Source organism: Anticarsia gemmatalis, chromosome 22 (assembly GCF_050436995.1).
Source record: "Anticarsia gemmatalis isolate Benzon Research Colony breed Stoneville strain chromosome 22, ilAntGemm2 primary, whole genome shotgun sequence".
Lineage (NCBI taxonomy): Eukaryota > Metazoa > Arthropoda > Insecta > Lepidoptera > Erebidae > Anticarsia > Anticarsia gemmatalis.
Genome location: NC_134766.1, coordinates 6,049,997 through 6,072,964, shown reverse-complemented (window position 1 = coordinate 6,072,964; position 22,968 = coordinate 6,049,997). Strand labels below are relative to the sequence as shown.

The following is a 22,968-nucleotide window of genomic DNA, read 5'->3' as shown; positions in this document are numbered from 1 at the left end:
TTCAAAAGTTGGCGCATTTAATCAAGATTTCAAAATAGTATAACACTTGCCACTTTTCTTGCCATTAAAAATGATATTTTTATTTGAACGAAGAGTATCCTCGCAAATGGATCGGACGCAGTGGTACAATTTTATGGCTTCCTTGTTCTCCCGATCTAAATCCAGTAGATATTTTTTACTGGGAATGCATAAAAGAAAAAGTCTATTCAAAATCAATACAAAATCTATCATAACTTAGCCAGAAAATTGACACAGCGTCAGAGGAAATAAATGCAAGGAATTTTGATTGACCGGTGCAAAGGTCTTTTGTAAGGCGTTGCAGAGCCTGAATTCATGCTAGAGGAAAACAATTCGGAATTACTTTAGTTTAAGGAGAATAATTAAATAAGATCGATGGTTCGTTCATTGTTTTTTTTTAATTATTATAACCTATTATGTTTATTACATTAAATATTTGTTATGGACTGACTCAATTACATCTTTACTAAAAATAATTGCTTTCCTCTGGCACGAATACAGGCTCTGCAACGACGTACAAAAGATTTTTTCACCAGTCAAGCAAAATTCCTTGCATTTATTTCTTCTGACGCTGTGTCAATTTTCTGGCGAAGTTCTGATAAATTTTGTATTGATTTTGAATAGACTTTTTCTTTTATGTATTCCCAGTAAAAAATATCTACTAGATTTAAATCGGGGGAACGAGGATGTCATAAAATTGTACCACTGCGTCCGATCCATTTGCGAGGATACTCTTCGTTCAAATAAAAATAACATTTTTAATGGCAAGAAAAGTGGCAAGTGTTATACTATTTTGAAATCTTGATTAAATGCGCCAACTTTTGAAATAACTTGCCAAGGGTAGTGTAGTACATTTTTTTTTCAGTATGAAGCGTCAAAGTTGACTAACGATATTTTTGAGAAAGATGACTCACTAAAACTTAACTTTTTTTATTAAATTAACAATGTTTTGTGCATTAATTTGTTATACGATTAATAGCATATTTAATTAAGATCACGAAATTCAAAAAACACAGCGAAATTGTGACATTGGTGATCACAAGACTTGAAAATGCGACCAAGGGTGTGGATTTTCAACTTTTTTGAAAAGTGTCTATTATTGCTGAACTAAGTGACATGGAATTTTTTTTTTATTTTTCCTATAGCCGGTATGACTTGGCCTTTCCTCCTGTCTTGGATTATCGTTGAGTTTTGGGACACCCTGTATATTATACTTAATTAAAATTTATTTCGTATTTTGTAAGCCCGACACAATAACATAAAACAGCTAGGTAACATAAGTATTTTCAAAACATAATATGGCCCCTTAAATTGAAATAAATGTTTGCTACTTTATTTTAAGTTCTTACTTTTATTCTTCTGTTATAATGTTGATTGTTGAGTTAACATACATGTCAGAGAATTTATAACATTGACGTGAATTAGGTAGTTGACTGAGTTAACGAAAATTAAACTCGTACTCGTATAAGGTTCATCCAAAATGACTCAGCCTATGTAGCTTTTTTCGTAAATAATGTTGAAATTGTAATTATTCGACTGAAACATTTTATTAGACACTCATTTGATACCAACGAAAATATGATAAAGTGACGTCACTACGTCGTAGTTCTATACTAAAATGTGTTTTTGACATTTCATAAAGAGTAGCTGATTTCACTTGTAGGCAACTACCCTATTAAGTTACAATATGAATCATACAAAACATTGAATATTATTTTCCGTTGAATGTGAGAAGGGCCTCTCTGTTTTGATACGTCAATAAATTACATTTGTAGATATTTCGAACAAATTATTACGTATAATAAAGATTGTCGCTCTAGCTGCTAGAAAGTTCTAAAGCATTTACATTTTTAAGGACAAACAGATAAAATACAGCCAATTAAAATATAACAATCCATCAAACTAACTATTTTTAATTCGATAATTGCCCGCCATTTATCCTGGCTGCTAATTATTATTATCTTATAAAAATGCCGTATAAAAATAAAAATTGCTATTTGAAAATCGAACGTTTATTTTGTACGTTGTATCAAAATGGTGGATCACTGGAGTTTGTGCACTTTTTAGTTAAAAACAGTAAATACTAAGAAATAATTACATAATATATTAAAATTCTGTAAAAATATGTCTTTGAGATGATTTACAATAGTTACAATATTTCAAAATGTAATGCAAAAAAATCGTTCTTAACAAAAGAAACATGATTTCTATTACGACCTTAAACATGGTCTATGGTTCAATGCTATCTTTTTAAAACTATAATATAAATGAAGTTTGGTATAAGTCTTAACTGCAATAATAATCCATAATTCCTATAATAATATAATTATTTATATATCTAAATAAAAAGTATATTTAAAATATAAATTCTTAGGTTTTCTCATAAAACTCTTGTAAACTCAGTCAGTGTTGCTAGACTATAAAATGATCTCGTGTTTGAAACTCCTTGTTAGATGTTTGTGTGGCAACACTATTGAGTTGAGAAGTATTGTTTCTGCGGGAACGATTACGCCAGCACCTGTAGACAAAATAATTAAGAATAATAATACATGTTATAAAACGACAACCAAAAATTTAATTTTTTAACCATAATTTTGCGTAGCCATTGCCAAAATGTTGGAGTCAATTTGGACTCGTCGTCTTTACGATATGATGAATGATATAAAGTCTTGAATTAAAGCTTTCTTGTTCTAGACGCAGCGTACTACGCGATTTTTACACATTAATATAGGTGCTCAGAGTTTTTTATCATATATGGCACATCATTCTGAAAGAGTATTTATCATCAAACAATATTTTATAGAAATTGCATTGAACTATGTTCAACATCAACTACTTTAACATAAATATATCATCAAACAGTATTTCAACAATATCACATTACACATAGGTCAAACTGACAACCTTCTTTTTGTCAAGTCGGTTAATAAGATCAAACATACCTAGGATAGTGATAGACGGGTTAAGTCTTCCATCAGTATTAAAGAGTGGTGTGTTGTCCATCTTCGCGAACGGCTTGTTTGGGTCCGGGTCTGATGGCGTACCTTCTACGCGAGACCATTCACCTACGGACGCTTCTTGACCAACTATAGGAAAGAAATAGTAATTATATACATATATTATCAAGAAATAAAAGGTATCAGGGCTTCACGACTGTTATACCCGAAGGTGTTGGCAGAGGTGTTCGATTATAGATTATTATTTACCCACGTTTCGCTATTAAAATGTTGGTACTATGTTATAAAAAGCGAGTCTATTGCTGTCTATTGAGTACAAAAACTAACTCCGGGCTAATGTTAAGTAATATTTTCATGTAAATTAAAAAAACGTAATAGCACAACCTGACCCCGGAATCAAACCCAAGACTAGCAAGCGCATTCAATACCGTCTACAAAACAAAGCGTAATATGCATAAATAATAACTACTTAAGTTAAGTCTTACCGACAGCATGCATAACTAGAGCATGTTCATTGATAGTAGCGTTGTTTAGTACTATCGACTCCTTGATTCTCACTCCAGCCTTGATAGTCACGCCCGCTCCGATCGACACGTTTGGACCGATCTGGGAACAAAAACGACGTTTCAAAATCGATGTAAAAACTTTACAATCATTTGTTATAGCATAGGTACTCTTTTGTTTCAGATTAACCAATTCGAAACTTCTTCGAAATAATTATAAAACAGTTGGCAAATGCTAATGCTTTAAAAACATTTTCAGAAATTTCAAGATATCAGGTAGAATGGCAACATGTAATCATCCCACAGTCTCTTCCAAAATTAAAGAGGCATTAAACATTTCACACCCTGTATAATGTCTGTCACATTATACAGGCTGTAAATGTAAAAAAAACAACTGTTAAAATAGCATCTGATAAGATATTTGACATGGTGAAACTGGACCTTAGTCAAGTCAAGGTAAGAATATACAAAGGAACTCACGACGGCGGTGGGCTCCACTATGGCAGTAGGGTGCAGGAACACGTCAGGCAGTATGGTGCACGGAGGCTGGTCCGTCGCTCTCTGTACACTAGTATGTGGTGACGTCATCACTGGTCGTATATAAGTGTATATAACTCACGACGGCGGTGGGCTCCACTATGGCAGTAGGGTGCAGGAACACGTCAGGCAGTATGGTGCACGGAGGCTGGTCCGTCGCTCTCTGTACACTAGTATGTGGTGACGTCATCACTGGTCGTATATAAGTGTATATAACTCACGACGGCGGTGGGCTCCACTATGGCAGTAGGGTGCAGGAACACGTCAGGCAGTATGGTGCACGGAGGCTGGTCCGTCGCTCTCTGTACACTAGTATGTGGTGACGTCATCACTGGTCGTATATAAGTGTATATAACTCACGACGGCGGTGGGCTCCACTATGGCAGTAGGGTGCAGGAACACGTCAGGCAGTATGGTGCACGGAGGCTGGTCCGTCGCTCGCTCTCTGTGCAGTTCCAGATAGTGACGGTTCGCGTATATCGCTGAACCAGCTGTTTTTACTTGAGACCACCAGTTTGTCACCTAAAAAAATAATACTTAAGTTAGAGAGTTAGGAGAGAGAGTTCTTAAGAACAGTTCCTGAAGCAAAGACCCCAACCCGCACTTGGCCAGCGTGGTAGATTCAAGGCCTAACCCCTCTCTCATTACGGGAGGAGACCTTTGCCCATGAGTGGGACATGAATGGGTTAAATTTATGATCCAGATTATAAACAGATTACTAAAATTCATGATTATATCTGCGTAACAAATTACTAAAATTTTATCAACTTCCGTTGGCGTGATGGGAATTTCAACATCGAAACTTCTGCATTCATAATATTAGTATAGATGGTATTTATGTAATAGGGGACTTTGTAACCATATTTGTATACCTGCATAGCGTAAAGTTTGTTGGTTCCAGCGAGCGGAGCTAGTACATCTTGCTCCCATGACATGTAGCCGGGATGTGGAGTGCCGTTGCCATTACCACTGAAATATAAAGTTGATATAAATAAAATATCAAATGCTCGCTACTCGATAGTGTAGACTGTAGAAGATTGTGTTACTCTAAGGGACACCCCAAGTAACTTCAATAATATAAAACATATTATATATTTGGTGTACAACATACCTGAATCAAAATATACACAAAGATACTGGCGTGAGTGTTACTCTTATAAAGATGTTTATATTGAAGTATACCGGAGCTTGGCAATACGGACCACGAATCGACCAATCACAATGTTGGAAGGTCCACTCTGAGTCAGTGTCAATGGTAGATTAGCAGTCTGCTACTGCTACGAGCTCTGCTTCAGTCGAAACTTCCTCAGGATAGGTCAGAATCAATATACTACATAGTTATTTTTGAGACGCTCATAGCCAGTTGTGCTCACCGGTCGATAAACAATCTGTGGGTTAAGCAACCGTTGGCGCGGTCATTCTATAGATAGGTCACCGCATAGTATTTGAATTGAGCGTCTCCGGGCACGTAAAAAGTCGGTCCCAGTTGTTGTCAATTGAGATAACAGTCGTTAAGCCATGTCAAAGGTCCTTCGGGCGGCTTGAACAACTTTGACACCAGGTTGACTACTAACCATACGATAGATAGATTAAACCTTTCTATACATACCTATAAAATCCATCCTGTTTCTTCTGAAAAGCGTCCGCCATGGTATGGAACACTTGCAGCGAGCACACGTACACGCCGCAGTTGATGAGCGTCGATACATAACTGTTAGGCTTCTCCACGTAGTGAGTGACGGACTTGGTGGCACCTTCCCGCACCATGCAGCCGTAGTGCACTGACTGCTGGCGGGTCGCTTCTGTACCCATTATTGTAACCTATCGAGTAAGTTATTGATATCAGACAAATTTTACACGACATATAAGCTGCTTGAAGTAAAAGTCTTTGTAGATAGATGAAGGTCACAAGAAAATAATTTTATAGTCTCAAAATGACTGGCAACATGCTATATAATATGTGTATATTTCTCATTATGCGTAGGTACAAGATGTCTATTCAAAATTTTCTTAAAAAGCTGCAAGATTTTTAAGACAGAAGGTTGGGCTTCAGGGATATCTGTTATCAAAATCAGTTAAGTGTCTTAGTCACATAACTTTGAATCATTTTTAAGACAGAACAGAGCTTAATACTACAATTCCCTGTATTTGATAACTAGTACCTAGTATATCAAGTATTTAATATGCAAATAGAACACAAATATAAACATACCAATGCATTAGGTCTCTCATCATGGAACTGCCACAGATCTTTGAGTGGGAAGTCAGCACAAACATCTCCATTCAGAAGAAAGAATGCAGAAGGATTGCCAGCTCGGACCTGATCTCTGAAGTGGTATAGACCACCACCAGTACCGAGTGGAGTGAATTCTTGAAGGTACCTGCAATATGTAATGTGTAAGTCAAATGATACAACTTTTTTAAAACTTTATTCCTTTTGATAATAACATATGAAACATTTTACCCCCCCCCCCCCTTCCACATGCATGCCCCTTTTACATGGGACTAACATTGTAGATGGCGAAATGCTGATGGATTTTAAATTGCCTCTGCATACACATTTTTATATAACGATAAGTGATATTAAATATATACGATAATTATATGACCTGCATAATTTTGAAAATAATTAAAAATGAAAGCATTAACATGACAATGTCAGCTTTAGTTTTAACCGTTACTGAAAGATTTAAAAACAACTAATGTATGGAAAGGGAACTCCCTCAAATTGATAATACAGAAAACAAATACAGTATAGATAACTTTATTACTTAGTACTACAACATAATGCATTAATTTGTTTAATATGTTACAATTCTGATGTAGATACAACAATACATAAGTGCCAGATAACAGAATACATTGTAGAGCAATTCTTTATCAATTGAGTGGCTTGACTACAACAATTATTATTTTCAGATATAAGTACTAGAAAAACGAAAACATCCCCATCAAATTATTATATTAACCATTCTGAAGATTCAGTTTTGACGGACTCACCTAGTGCTATTTAAATCCTTAAATAAATAATAGGCTTTCTTTGTCACTTACTTATACCTATACCAAATCATAATATGCAAAATAATCTGAGTACATACATTTCTATAAGGAAGACAAAGATCAATAATACAGTAGCGCAATTCTGTATAATCTGTACTGTCGAGTATCGACAGTTTCACATTTAGAATGTACTGCCAAAATAGTTTCTACCACACCCTTCAGAGGCGCTGATCAGATTTTCATACAAATTTTCGGTAGTTGATAGTAGTAGAGAATCGAGGTACAGTTTTGACACTTGACAGTAATCTGTAGTTTGGTAAGCTGCCTATTGCAATAAGCTCACTCCATGTTACAATGTATTCGAATGGATGAGTGTATTTAATACACCTTTGCATACACTTTTACATATAACAGGTGTGATGATGTGTAGTTTACCTTATAATAACATGATATTCCTTAGCCATATCGGTAACAAACTGCTGCATATGATTAGTGGTGTAGGACCCAATGATGAGGATCTCCTTGCATGCTTCCAGTTTGGCACATGCCTCTATGTGGTGTTGTATTAGAGGTAGACCGGCAATAGGGAACAATGGCTTTGGTGTGTCTAGAGATAGCGGGCGGAAGCGGGTTCCTGGAAAGATAACAGTTTTATGAATGCATTGATTCGTAGATCATAAAACACACACCAATTTCTGTGGTTATTTATGGGAAGTACAAATATTTGCCGTGCTCAGTTTCAATATAAATAACCCAAATATGAACAGGGTCCTTAATATAAGTATAAATAAAGTTTTAAAATCTGTAGAACACTTGTTTAAATCCACCGTTTAGTTTAAACAGTGGTTCTTACAAAACTATATTAAAAAAAATATTATTACTGCAATCTAAACCAAATTATATGAAAACAGATCGAAAGGAAGTAGTCTGATTGGCCCTAGATATTATCTTACAACACAGGAAATGTAAACTACAAATACAATACAACAAATTCTAGCATTTGCAGCAGTTAAACTCATGTATAATATAATAGGAGCTAGAATTAACCGATCACAGTTATTGAACGAGTGCATTATCGCTAAACAAACATAAATGTTGCAAAAATAAAGAGATAGCAAAAGGCTATTGTTGATATAACCTCCATGGACCTTAGGCTACTTTAAAAGCTGAATTACAACCTCTTTGCTGGAAATAATCTTTATGAATATAACTTAGAAGTATGCTACATACAACTGAACTATATAATGTTATGTATTTGTTGTATTTTGTATATAAATCTTTACATAAACCGGTGACGTCGACGCAGTAATAAATAATTACCTTTTTGAGGCCCACCGATGAGAATTACAGCTTTCAACATTTTTAATGCACTTCACAACTTTTGTTTGTTATTTTTTAAAGATGAATACGTGTATTTGTAATGTAAATCGATAAGTTTGTAACTAAAACAAATCTCGGCTTATCATAAACAGTAACACGTCAGGTTCTAGTGTCAATGTCAAATGGAATGTCAGATCAATGTCAATCTTGTCAACAGTTAAACTTTTCTGAATTGAGTTCGTGGTTTTTGAGCTAGGTGGGAAAAGAAAATATAATAGTTTTATATGGTTCAGGATTTTCTTGCTTCATGTTAATTATTAATTTAAATTTTAACAGCGTTCTTTTATGCTTGAATGCTTGGGCACCAGTTTGGTAGCGAAATATCTTTGCAGCAAGACTTCTCAACTGAAGATTGGGAATCATGAGCTTTTAGTTGCAGTCATAATTCGTAGCATTGTTGTCGAAGGTTATTCGAGGAAATAAAATAGGAAGTTAGGTATTATTTATTCAGCCCCCGTTTGGCTATGTAGGTAATAATAACTTTACCTTTTTCCTCTCCACCTATACACTCGGAGGAATACTAAAGGTAGCATTCGGTTCTTAGCGACCGCGACGCGCGACCGCGACCCGCGACCGCGACCGGGTCGCGCGACCCACTGCTTAGTATGGATTTATATGGAGTACTAAACAAATCTAGCGACCGCGACGCGCGACCGGTGGGCGTGGCTAGAGAGCAGCGTGGCGACAGCGACTCGGTCGCATCGGAGGCAGTGCAGTCACGCGACGCAGGCGAGAAGCACATCAAAATGGTGGCATTTTCACCGAACGAGGACGAGAAGTTAATAGAATTAGTTATTAAAAACTGCTTATGATTTAACCTACAATATTTTCTGAACTTTTCTTCTTTATAATTCAAATGTTGTTTTATGAGTAGATATTTGAAAGCAACCCTCTTCTTCTCGTGATGTGAAGATTGAATCAATCCTCATTCTTTTTTCTGGAGGCATAGATAATAGCATAATAAGAATATCATCATCTTCTTCATCCTCCAATAGCTGCTGAATAACTTTTTTCCTAGCTGCGGAATAATTGTCCGACATATCGTACTGCACTAGAACACAACCGTCACCCGTTAAAACTGCGGGAAGAGTGACGATGTCGCCGTCGCTGAAATCCGAAAGCTAGGGTCGCCTCGCGACAGGCGACCATGGTCGCGGGTGGCGGTCGCGCGTCGCGGTCGCTAAGAACCGAATGCTACCTTAAGACTCTTTTTTATTTGAAATCGGTTATCTCCATTGATATCAACTAGTTATAGTTAAAAGGATAGAATTAATCGCTAAGACAGTAAAATTATTCGCTAGGTAAAAGTAATTCGCAGCAACAGCAGAAGTGGGGTGGGTAGACTGAGTAACTTATTACCAAATTATGGGCATTATTTTCTCTAAAACTCTTTTACTCTATTTATCTAATAAGTAAGAAGCTACTTTTCCCCGAAGGAGCAGTGAAAATTTTCTGATAAATTAAATTGTAAAAGTAGGTACCTACTACTATACCGAGTGCTAATGGGATTCAGCTTCGATTTTTGAGTCGGGCAAAGAGTTTTGTGGGTGATTAGGTTTTTAGCGATACGTCAACGCAGCTGTGGGTCGATAATTATTACGATTGATAGAGAGAATAGATACTTACTCAGGCAAATTAGGTACCCAACAAATAACTTTTAGAATAAAAATTCTATATTAAACAAAAGATACCAATTTATTTCCCACTTGCGAGTTAAAAGTAGGCTAACAGCAACGCTCTCAAAAGTCAACGCACTAAATTTACAAAAACACGCCCATGTCACTGTGTCCTGATTCAAAAGGCGGAAAACATTAATATGCCATTGTCTACATCAATTCAATTCGATTCTTAGTCATCCATGTTTTCGCATATTTACGACTAACGTCAAGGTAAGGCTTAAATGGTTGCGATATGAGGTATTAGGGAAACACAGTTCAATATTAGAGCCGTGAGAAGGTATATAAATTTATATGTGACGCAGAATAAACGGCAAAGTTCAGAATGCTACGCTAATAGTACTTAAGTACCTTAAATTATTATTCATTACTTGGGTACCTCATTTAGAATTATTAAATTTACTACAACATACATTGATACCTACTTTTAGGTAAGAAGTCAGAGAGTCGACCCTTAGACTTTCTCAGGTGCAGCGCAGACGGCACACTTTTTGTGCGATCGAGTCTGTGTACTAATGTGGTAAAGTCTATTAAAAACTTAAACTTACCGTATTTTGTTTTTTCTTTAGACTCATACATGTCCAAACAGGAGCGGAATAAACAATACAGCACACTTCATCCCACATTTTTCTTTTTAAATGTCTATCATGATATTCTGCAGACTCGATCGCACACAAAAAGTGTGCCGTCTGCGCTGCACCTCATAGTCATTTATAACACTTGCATTACTACGGTGTATATTATTTATCTAGAATGTATTCACTATACCTACTCACAACAGACTATTCAATACGACAAAATAACGAATGGCGGATCCAGCTCTTTGCTTTGGGAGGCTTGATCTGCTGGTTTTGGGTATGGAGAAGGACTTGCTAGAACTCTAGCAACAAAAAGAGCAACCACACTAAAAATAAATGAATTAAAAAAAGGTACAAACTTCTGTCTGCAACTTCGCCTGCGTACGTATATCCCTGCAAATGATATTTTCAGGGATAAAAGTATCCTTATTATGTGTTCATCCAGGTTTTAACTATTTTCCACCAAACAGATAAATCTCTTCAGAAGGTTGAGTGCAGTAACGAACACATATGTACGTCCTCACCAACTTTCGCATTTATAATATACTAGCTGACCCGCGCAACTTCGCTTGCGTCACATAAGGGAGAACGGATCAAAATTTTCCCCGTTGTTGAAAAATGTTTTTTGCTACTCTGCTCCTATTAGTTGTAGCGTGATGATATATGTATAGCCTATTGCCTTCCTCGATAAATGGACTGTCTAATACTGAAAGAATTTTTCAAATCGGAATAGTAGTTCCTGAGATTAGCGCGTTCAAACAAACAAACAATATCTTCAGCTTTATTATATTAGTATAGATGTAAGATCGAAAAGTTTCTTTACTTGACAGTTCAAAGTCGTCTAATACATTGTAGCGAGTAGATAATACTGGCTACAGCTGTAACATATCCCACCAAAAAAAAGTAAACAAACTAATAAGATCACGTACAAACAAACGTCCTAGTGACATCAAACGATACAGATCACTCTCACAGCCCGTGGTGTGCACGTTTATCAGATCGTACTGAACAGGTCTGAACAAATAAATACTGATTCATATACACAACTATGATTGTCGTAAATATAAGCTTCTTTTCCAGCTAATTAATTACAAAGACTAATAAAGAGTTACACTTTGTTTGTTGTGGGTAATCTTATAACCAAGTTTTGTTTAATAGAAAGCTGTTTCTTATGACTTTTATTTTTGTGTTTTTCTTTTTTTTTTAAGACTTAATAGCTCTTGTGTAGTGGCGACTTTTTACAAACATACAAACAGCGGACACAATGTACAACCAGTCCGGAAACAACAATTTGTGGATCGCACAAATATGTGATCGGTGTAGTAATCGAACCCACGACTTCTCGATGGACTGGTAGTAGCGAGGTGAACCTTAACCACTGCGCCACGGAGGCCGTCCATTTTGTAGATATAGGCCTATTTTGATGCGTTTTTCCAAAAAAGTAAACTGAAAAGACTGTTGTTTTAACCGAGTTATTGTACTCAGAGAGAGTAAAACACATAACACGCTTAGGAAATGACTGGGAAATGACCGTACAGACACCGCCTTTCGAAATTACCTACATGTCTGAATCTGTAATACACTTTGTTTGTCTTTTAGAGATGATATTAATAGAGCCCTGGTAATCGTTGAATAAATTAATATAATGGAAATGAAATAAGAAAAGCAAGTTATTTATTTCTTCCTGATATTTGACTACGGCGGCCAGTTTAATTAAAACCAGCCAAACGTGCTTGTTTATAAGTCGTATTCAAATGTGTGCAAACTGTGCACAGTACTCAGTGCACTCTATTTTCTCACTCTCATAGCCGACGGGAAGAATAACCGATACGACCAGTGAGAGGTCAGGCACAGGTCTGATGGCTTCACGTGATACGTTCTCTCCGAGGCACAGATAGGGCTGCCGGATGGCCGGGATTTCCGAGATTGTCCCGGAATTTTACGTGTTGTCCTGTTATTTTACTTTGCTGTCCCGAAATAAAAAAATATTACTTTTAGTTACGATACTTAGACGTTTTTTTTTGTAATTCCTACTTAGTTTCGTCTAGGACCAGACTCTGATTCCGTTCGTGGCCCCAGAAACGTCCAGGAATTATCAGCTTGGATCTGGCTACCCGAGGCACAGACCGCAGCAATTAGTATGGTCGGTAGGCAGGAAAGCGGCAACGCATGTTATTTCTCTATGACGTCATGATTTGTCAACATAAAAGTAGAGCTAAATTTTATTCAAATAACCAGTTCATTAAATATTCTAACAGCAATGGGAAAACAATATAAAACTTATGTTCTCGTCCCAATATTACATGTTTTAAACAAATATTTGTTTACGCCAACAGCTACGGAATTTAAATTGATTCATTATTGGAAAAATACTGATCGTTAAAATTGTGTGCCTCTGTGGTAATAAAAATGGGTGTAAAATATATGTGTAGCGCACTTAATTCAATAAGATTGACCGTACCCAATAATTATGTAGATATATTATATTACGGACGCGTGTCTATATAAAATGCCAGCCGCAACTAACGACCGAGGGGACTGGAAATCTAAGAGCGAGGCTTAGTAGAGGGACACAGAAATTTTGCAGTCAAATTCTGCGTTCATAAGAACTCGAGACACTGAACGCTAGACCGCCCGCGCAGTAAACCCTTGCATAAAATAAACCTCTCTCATACTACCAGACTACCAGAGATACGTGTAAGCACAGCTGTATTTCTTAAGTTATTTTTGACCAACGAACTAAGTATATTAATCGTTTTCCTTTAGTTAAAATAGCCCACCAATGCCTCACTCCATTGAATCATATTTCATAGTCCAAGACAAAATACACTTCTGACGGCTGAAATAATCAGATAAATACCACAAAATGTGACTAATTACGCGGCTTTTACAGGTTATTAGGGAAATACAGGAGTTTGTCAGATCATTGTTACGTCTGTTTGTCTGTCACTGCCATTTCTATAGAATTGCTTGACGTAGGAACGCACGTTTTGATACGGGTGCCTTTAGGTGTTTACTAAATTGTTAATAATAAAAGTAGATGCCTACTTAATTGTACCTAAGTTGGATTTTCCCTAGTACGACTGATTTAAGCTACTTATTATTTTGGTCGTTTTCTTATGACTTATTTTGATACTGCATTGATTTTTTATGGGTTTTGTAAAGCTACTTTTGCCATGAAAAATCACAACATTCGAGTGTGTAACTCTGGATCTTAGATTGGGACGCACCAAAACAAGATGACGATGTGGGATAACTCTACTACTCTACCTCTAACTCCCTTTTGTTTAATTGCTTGTTATCCTTCGACAAAATGCAAATTATAGACTTTTTGTCACACTCAAGAACTATTTGAATAAGTAAGTCAAAGTACCAAAATATCCAAGGTTTTCCCTAAGAAGTGTGTTTCGAACAAGAAAGGAAAAAAATACGTTTATAAAATTACTTCATTCCAAATATTAAAACACCTGAAATAAATGAAATATTAACTGTCTGTGAAACAGGCTTTACTTAAGGTAAACTTCTAAGAATTTAATCATCTCGCGAGCTTTTATTGCATGTGTCACTGTAGTATTTTTTTATTTGTTTATTTAGCTTCCGATAAAAGCGACTTGGCGCGCTCTATAAGTTAGTGCGCGTAGAATGTCCGTCGCAACCGCACGCATTCTGCGCCACCCAACCGGCCAGCATCGGGCAGTGAAAACTTAACTTTTTAAATTTAAAAATTAGAATCAGTTTTGTACTTAAATATTTAAAAATAAATCATATTTAAAAAAAAGTGATCAACTATTTAAAATTGTGTTTTTTATAAAATCTAAATTTAAAAATACTTAAAAAGTATTTGCTGTACTTAAATTAATAAAAAGTGTTTTGTAGTGTACTTAATCGCTTTAAAAGTGTAAAATTAATTTTTAATTTAAATTAATCAATTTTAAAGTGTAAATGTGTTGACAAGCGGAACTTTAGTGAACCCTCAGTGAAATCGTAAGTGTATGCTTGTTCTACTTCGCATTCGAGTCATTATAAAACAACGATCGCAACTATCTCTTCGGAGAATAATTAATTAATGCTAGCTTTATGCCGAACTAATTTTTATGCGGTTACATGTGCCTTTAATTTTATTCTGTTCTCATATTGTAACAACACGACAGTCTCATTTAACGCACGACCCATCTTTAATTCATTAAATAAATTCGGGCTAAAATCAATTGCTACATGATTTTATGCATTCATATAATTTGTTTATTTTTAAATCTGCAGGTAAATGTGTGTGGGGATTCATAATCGAACATTTAATTAACATCATCATAAACTTACTATAATAAAGACACCAAATGATATACCACCAACTACGACTTACCCATTTGTATGTGTACAATTCAGAAAGTAAACGTTTTCTCAATAATAAGACTTAATCAACAGAAGCTATTACCATTAAAAAACAAACTTTATTATCCATGGCTTTCAAAACAACAATATAATTTCAAATTAGAACAGGTGTAAGTCAAGCTCACAGCCGGCAGACACTTTGTTAATTGAAAAGAGAACGCAGCTGCCTTTATCACCCCATATTTATGTACCGTCTATCCGATCTCTTTGCTATATTCCGTTTTTTTTAACCGAAGAGTTTATAAACGCGATAATCTTTGGTCTGATGAACAAAAAAATATTCCTAAGTGCGAAAGTAATAACTGTCATAACTATATACATAAATATAAAAAATAAATATTATATTTCTATTTTATAGTTAATTTCACATCTTAATGTATTTAAATCATCAGTTTAAACATGCAATAAATTAATGTGAATTATTTAATTGACAAAAATACAATTATTTTGAGGTGGTAACTTTTTTTAACTTGATTTTTTATAGTAAATGTTTGGGTTCTTTCCCTATTTTTCTATCAAAGAATTAATTAATTTAGATGAAATCAAAACATAAGCAAATTTTTTTAACTATTCATAACTGTATGTACAGTTATGTATAAGATACAGTTGACCTCAAAGGTTATCTATCAATTAGAATCAAAGAACATGGAATATTTCTATGTTCCGCAGTCCGGCCCGCGAAGTGGCCGCAAAAAAGTTGTGCAAGACGCAACTTGTTTATGGTTTCTTAGAAATTGACGTAACTGTTTACAGTTTAGAAACGCGAAAGTGAAATTACTTAGAAATATTTATTTATAAAATAAGAAAAGGATAATCTTACAAGATCAATAAATTACTTAAATTATAATAGAATTAATTATAATTATATATGATAAGTAATTATCATAGCAATATCGTAGTTAGTGTTCAACCTAGTGTCAAAGTTATTCAAGCCGCCTGAAGACATGACTGTTATTTTAATTGTCTTTATGTGCGCTCCGACGCATGAAGAAGCTTAGTTTAAACACATTTAAACGGCCACCCATCTATACAAAGTCCGCGCAAACACAGCTTAACCCATTAATCGTTTACCGACTGGTAAGCGCAAATAGCTGCGAGGCCCTAAAAACACAATGACACAATTTGAAATTATAAAAAAAATGTGACGCCATTTTGTATTTGCATTACTGGCTCTTTAAACTCGCAAGCAGGTGATACTATAAGTTTTTTCTCGTATTCTATTATAAGTCCCCATGGGATATTAAACTTGTTTGTTTGAATACAAAACCAAAATAAACAGGGCCACAAAAGAATGTTTTTTTATTAGGGTATGAAGTTCCTAGTAGTTTGTACCTTTTCGTGACTTAAATGATTAATTTTGAGCAGTTACGACGACAGCCATTGAACAGATCGTGAGATTCGTGGGATCTTTGGTATTACGAGATCAAGAGAAATAGGTACAAACCTTTTATTTCTCTTACATAAATACAAATAGAGAATTTACCCAATATCGGTCACCATGGTCGAGTGGCATGAATTAATAATGTCGGCATGGTCATGAGTCCCACATTGAGAAATAAGTGTGTTTTATTTTAACTAAAATATAGGTAATTGTCAAATTAAAGTTTATTAAATAGCAAGGCTTGAAGTAAATAAACTATCGACTATAGTTTCATAACAACTTTACCCATCATTGTAGAAAGATGGTTGCTAAATGCAGCTTCTTAAAACTCTACCTACACTTTACAAACAAAATTTGCCATATTCAAAACTTATATATAATACATATTTTTTTTTGTATATTCTCATTTTATCTGAATTATCTCGCAATTTCCGCCTTTTTTTTCTATTTATTAGTTTAGCGATCTTAACTCGAAAATTCCTTTCATCATTAACTATGAGTAGTTTAACAGATGCGGGTCTTACCATCGACCATGATGTCCTCTCATTACACCATATAGGTCAGCCATCAATCGACTCTACTTACGATTGTCAACATATTGCGTAAATCATTAACTAGAACTAAGAGCCCGTATACGCATCCCTTCGGAATTAAAGATTGATCAATCTATCAATTTTATTGTCAATGTTTTAGAGTCTTATTGAACTATTGAACATTTAGTAAATAAATAAATATTATTGGATTACTGACAGACAGTGATTAAAAACTAAGCAGAGCTTGTGCTATGGTAACCTGACTACTGATAAACAAACTTGCATACTTATAAGTAGGTAAATACTTATTACTATAAACTACTGCTACTAACTGTATTATTACAAAATTAATTGAATAATTACAAAATTAATTGAATAATTACAAAATTAATTGAATAATTGAAATATGCACTCTTTGAGACATTTAAAATTAATATATTTTCAATTGTATGTTTTAGATAAGGGCTAAATGTTAAAAGTAATTCTACGCATTTCCTATCAACAGGAAAAAAAATATCCCAAATTATTTGAAGGTGCCTCTATCACTGGATTTCCTTCAAACTAAGTAGACCTTCAATTCTATTCCGGGAAAAACTGTAGCATAATTGTAAATAGAGCACATATATTTGACAACACGACTGTAAATGGATCATCAGACAAATCGCCAACTCCTTACAGAAAGCATTGTTACGAGTAACTGGTAGTTAGTACTTTTTTCTTAATAGTAAACGGAGGCTTGATTTCCCAGTCAACTGCAGTTTAACAACCTTAAAGAGCGTTGCATAAGACTACGTGTGCTATCAGAAAGATAGCTCTTCCGATCTAAGTAAGTACTTGCCTAAAATTCTCATAATGTTAATTGCAATTATTTATATTATAGTACTTAAGCACATTCGCAGAGATTTAATCTAGTTATTTTTTATTATTTATACCAATTCTTATAGTCGACCATGTAAAAATATACTCTTCTTTAATTTAAAAACGCATTTTCGCAATGGATAATGATTAATAAATTATAAAGAAAATCCTTGAAGAAATTTAAAAACTGTGTGGTACATTTTTGAAAAACCGTAATTAATGTCACCCTATTCAAAATTTTCTAAGTATCACCACAAAAGTATCAGTAAAATTATGTTTCTATTGCATTCCGTATTGTCTTACAGTCCGTTTGACGTCAAACCTTCGTTAATAATTCCAAACAAATCATTCAATTTGTTACATGACATAAATTAGAATGTTTTATTCTGTGACGAATAATTTTCGTGTTAAAATTAGTTATGGTAATTTTAATATTTGTGTGAGAACAAGATGTTTTTAATATAACTAATGATTTAATTATTTTCCTTACTATAAACTCTGCATCCAGAGAAGTAGGCAGTAGGCACCAATTATTTTGACCATTTTTTAATGATATGGTTTTAAGCCGTCTTACCTAATTAGTCGTATGAAAAAAAGCGAACCTATTGTCATTTATAATACACCGGAAACGACCTTAAACTAAGGTTTAAATAACTTACTTAACTTTAAAACCAAAACTTAAGGCTAATGTTTAAAAATATTCACAAATTTAATAAAAACTACCAAGAAGGCAAGTTTTTATTAAATTTTTGAATAAGTCATGATTAGCAGGTACGCCTTGATTGTAAATACAGACGAGTTAGATAATAATTCTAGCAAATGTCAACCCTAACAAAATGATATCAACTCCCTATTTATTCTTAAATAGATAAAACAACTTAATCTAAACCATTAATCAAAAAATCGCTAATAACAATGACATCGTAAGGACCCAAAAATGACACAATTGACGTCACAACACAGTCGTCATTATTCAATACTAATCGCGAATAGAGAGCGATGAGTGATGACTAACTATCCTTGAAGATATTAGCAAACACTACGCGTAGGCCATGTGGGTTAAGCAGAGGCACCAAAAGCCTATTGTTCTCAAATGTACTTGTAATTTGATAGCTTCTTAGCCTTGTAATAGAGAAATAATACATGAATTATATGTCTACAAACTTCTGTCCGCGACTTCGTCAGCGTCAAAAAAATTCTCGAGATAAGAAGTTATAAACAATCGGTGTACCAAGTTTTATAGAAATTCGTTCTGTAGTTTGGGCGTAATTCAGTAACAAACCTTTACACAAATGTCCAAACTTTCGGTTGAATAGCGATAGTGTGATTAATAAAATGTTGTATAGTCGTAAACCAGTAACTGCAATACAAATGTTTAATGCGTTTATATAAATCAGTGGCAGAGTCCCGTTTTTACTCCTTAAGGAACCATAAAAAGCTCAATAATCCACAGTTTAATTCCTTATAGAAATACTGTTTAAATAACTAAAACTAATTGCAAGTACAAATTATTTATCACCTCGTATCACCATTTCACATAGTGCAAAAGAATTTCTATTAAAACGGGTAATTTTCTAAGACATTTGAACGTTGCCTGCGGAAATGAATGTCGGACTCGGCAGTCATTAGTTAGATGTCCACTTGTACTGTACGTGTTATTACCATACTTGGTGCTCAACTGTACTTTTATATTTATTTTAAACGGCAAGATAATCTGAGTAAGACTAACAAAAATAATAAATATTCGAATTGTTAAAAGTTTTCTTCGTTAGCGCAATTCTCTATTACTATCGACTATCGATAACGGGGTAGCTATCGAGAAAGTTTTGTATCAAAGTTTAATCAGCGCCTGTTGTGGTCGTCGTAGGAACTAATTTTAAATGTCAAACTCTCGATACCGATTGTAAAGAATCGCGCTACTGATTTTTATCCGACAAAGTTATTTGCCCGAAACGTTTCTCATAATGTTATCTTAATTTAGAACGAAAATATTAGGTATCAACGTCCTTCAAAACGAGGAAAAGCTTAGGCTTTACAATCTCTAAGCAACTAGCCCCCTACAATCAAACCAAGAGATTGCTCAAGTCGCGTATTGTTAACTAAACAGTGGGTGCAACTTGCTATGACCGCTTTATTTTAATTTACATAAAATAAATATACATTTAATTCCAATTCATGACTTCCAGGTATTGAGATTAAAACTACAACGACTAGACCACAAGCTCACGTTTTGATTTAAAATTATTGCCATTTAATAAAACTGGACCGGATTATAGTGGAAACGTCAGAACTATCCGGAACGAACTGGCCGCTAACAACGCATGACATTTTATTCTTTATTCGTTATCTGTGGTTCGTCTTGGCGCCTAAATGTCTTTCGATGTCGCAAATGAGTTATTGATATTTTATTATGATTCTTTCGAATAAAGCAAGTACGATTTGTTTTAATGATTGATTTATTTGTTGATGCCTATGTTTGAGTAAAGTTTGACAAGATATGATTTTAATTCCTGTGTATATTCTTAATTGCAGTCAGGCTATAGAAATATATTAACAACAGACATTAACTATATCTGTCCGCGATTTCGTTCGCATGATATTAGTGAAAAGATTTCCCAGACTTAGTCAATAACTTTACTCCCCTTATTTTTTCATAACACTAACAATGTAAGCATGGGTAGGAAAGTAGAAAACTAGGTTTATGGGTTTATTTCGTACCTCTACTGACATCTACGGGAAAAAGAGGGCGTTTCTTAAATAAACAATTCAACAAGGAAAAATATTACTATTGAAGGTGCAGTAGGTACCTATGTAATGACAATATGACGTGATATTGTTCTTATGGTTTCCTGTACCGTATTTATTATAAATGGGTTTTTAAACGCTCTGTAGTTTTGTGGTTAATGGCACATCTTATGTCGAAGAAGTGCGTCTTTGGAAAACCATCAATTGTATAAAGTTGATTAGAATTGCTGCCTTATGAATGGTCTTAATAAATGACTATATGTGAAAAACTTAGTAAAGATAGTCCAGATAATGTTTTCCATATTTTCTCAATAACATTTAGTAGGAAACAAATGAATACAAGGGATTTGAAAAAATGGATAAAGGCCCGTTTGTGTTACTAGCTACTAAAATGTTGATACATTTTCTGAAAAGCATAAAAAAATTATCGCTAAAAAAATGGAATCTAAATGTGTGTTCCTATCCTTTGGATAATAATTGCTCCTTTTCTAAAGTTTATTGATTGTAATATAACTATTATATAGCTTACAGTATACTTAAAGTAAAAGTGAAAGCTTTACTTAGTGCAGCCGTATTTTACGACATTAGCGGTAAATGACGCATTCATTTAGTTATCTAAAGCAGCTATCCAGTAGAATGCAGTTACTGCGTAACAAGTTACATGTTGAGACTTTAGTTTATATTGAGTAAAGTCGTATTACGAACTTTCGATACCTATGTGCATGAGTCACCGTTGTAAGATTGAACTTTATTTCCGAATTGATAAGCCGGTGTCATTCATTTTTGAACAAAAAACGATATTTTTTGGGCAAAATAAGTAATTCTAGATAGTCATTGTTGCCTATATTTACTATCCTCGGATACTCGTCTAAAACACACACTTGTACTTTGGATAAATAAAATTAGAGTAACCTTAATAGCAGGATGTTGAATCTTAGACTGAAAATATCGGGAAATATTGTGACGCTACTGGTCTAGAGAAGTGACCAATATTACAGCAATTTCTTTGAGCTAAAGGAATTCAGACTGCCAGAAACCAGTTACCAATAATTGAAAACTAAACATTGTTTTTCAATCTTCAATTATCCACGGCCTACTAATTACCAAACTGCGAACAGCCCAAAAACCTTGAAATTGATTTCGAAAACAATTTCAAAGGTGTAAAAAACAGTCTACGTTCAAATAAATCAAAGAATCATTCATTAAATTGCATTCAATCGGTGATCAATTTGAAAGGCTAAAAATAGACGTGTAATAAAAAACGTTGTGTATTAATTCTTTTAAATGGACAAGAGGCGAGACTCTGTGATAGGAGTAAGCATTTTTATTAGTATTTAGTATCTGAGCAAGCAGGCGTTTTAGATATTAGAAAACTAGGAGACAGACAGTCAATTGAGCTGCCTAACGGCATTTACAATGTCATGATCATATAACAGAGCTATGATTTGTACTGTAACTGTTAAGTTTAAATAAATAAAATGATCATAATCGACAAACTACAAAAATCTGCTAGCGTATTTCCGATAAAACCTAATTCTAAGTCAGGTCTTGTTTGACTCGAACTGGTTCGATTTATACTCCCGAATTCTCAACTCAAATCTGAAATGACAAATCCAATTATTTCCATTTCAAACCAGGTCTCTATCGGGCGCTAGTTTTTCATTCAAGACTGTTATTGTCATTCATTTAAGCCTAAGTGCCTCGAAAAAGTTGTAGAAGTTTCCTATAAGAGTTACATTCTTCGTGGATAGTTTTTACTGTCTTTACGGTGAAATATTCTACAAATCGCTCAAACTCACGTCTACTCCACTAGAACTCTAGCACGCCCCTGCAATGATGAAAGTCTTTCTAGATCTTTTGCTGTTTAGGAAGTGCTTCCACCCGGCTCGGACTGGACTGTTTTAGTCGGTATGCCAAAATTTAAAGCCAGAAAGCCTCAGCGAAAGCAGCCTGTAGCCTGTTAAGTTTTGCTCTGCCTCCCAACGTCTAGAGTAGCAAAGGAGGGGGTGATACAAAGGATTCAGGTGACACAAGGTCGAAGTGTCAGCCAGGCATTAACTGGCACCCCCAACCCTAAGATAAGATAAGCCGGTGGGAGAGCCCTGCAGAAACCCGCTTCCTCCCTAGAGCAGGACATGCAGTAATGCATCTTCCTGACGCAAACAAAAGTGTGTGCTTCCACAAAAAAAAGGGCGGGAAAGCAGGCTGAAGTGGATCATGAATCGACCAGTGACATTGTTGCCGCGGAGTGGACTTTTCGTGTACAGATTGGTTAATATTTGGTCCTTTCCACTCAGGTTTGTGGAAACGGAACCTTAGGCCTTTTTCAATATGTAATGCAGATTATTAATGTATTCTAGTTCTAGTGACGCAGGTAACATTTTAAATTTAAATAAATAAATAATTCCACGTG

The 22,968-nt window shown here is 34.7% G+C and overlaps 2 protein-coding genes across 2 annotated transcripts in view; one reads left to right on the top strand and one right to left on the bottom strand.

Moving 5' to 3' along the window:
- Positions 1-2,014: 2,014 nt before the first annotated feature.
- On the bottom strand, positions 2,015-8,506 carry Gmppa (GDP-mannose pyrophosphorylase A). The gene is made up of 9 exons (XM_076129549.1): positions 8,336-8,506; positions 7,451-7,649; positions 6,228-6,396; positions 5,625-5,836; positions 4,888-4,984; positions 4,376-4,537; positions 3,461-3,581; positions 2,961-3,104; positions 2,015-2,536 (listed from the first exon to the last, which is right to left on the bottom strand). The coding sequence occupies exons 1-9, from the start codon at positions 8,373-8,375 to the stop codon at positions 2,436-2,438; spliced, it is 1,245 nt and encodes a 414-aa protein (XP_075985664.1). The 5' UTR covers positions 8,376-8,506; the 3' UTR covers positions 2,015-2,435.
- A 5,779-nt stretch (positions 8,507-14,285) lies between these two features.
- LOC142982638 (facilitated trehalose transporter Tret1-like) overlaps positions 14,286-22,968 on the top strand; it is a 39,527-nt gene continuing 30,844 nt past the window's right edge. The window contains exon 1 of the mRNA XM_076129246.1: positions 14,286-14,633. The gene's annotated coding sequence lies outside the window, so the exon portion shown is untranslated. The remainder of the gene's footprint in view (positions 14,634-22,968) is intronic.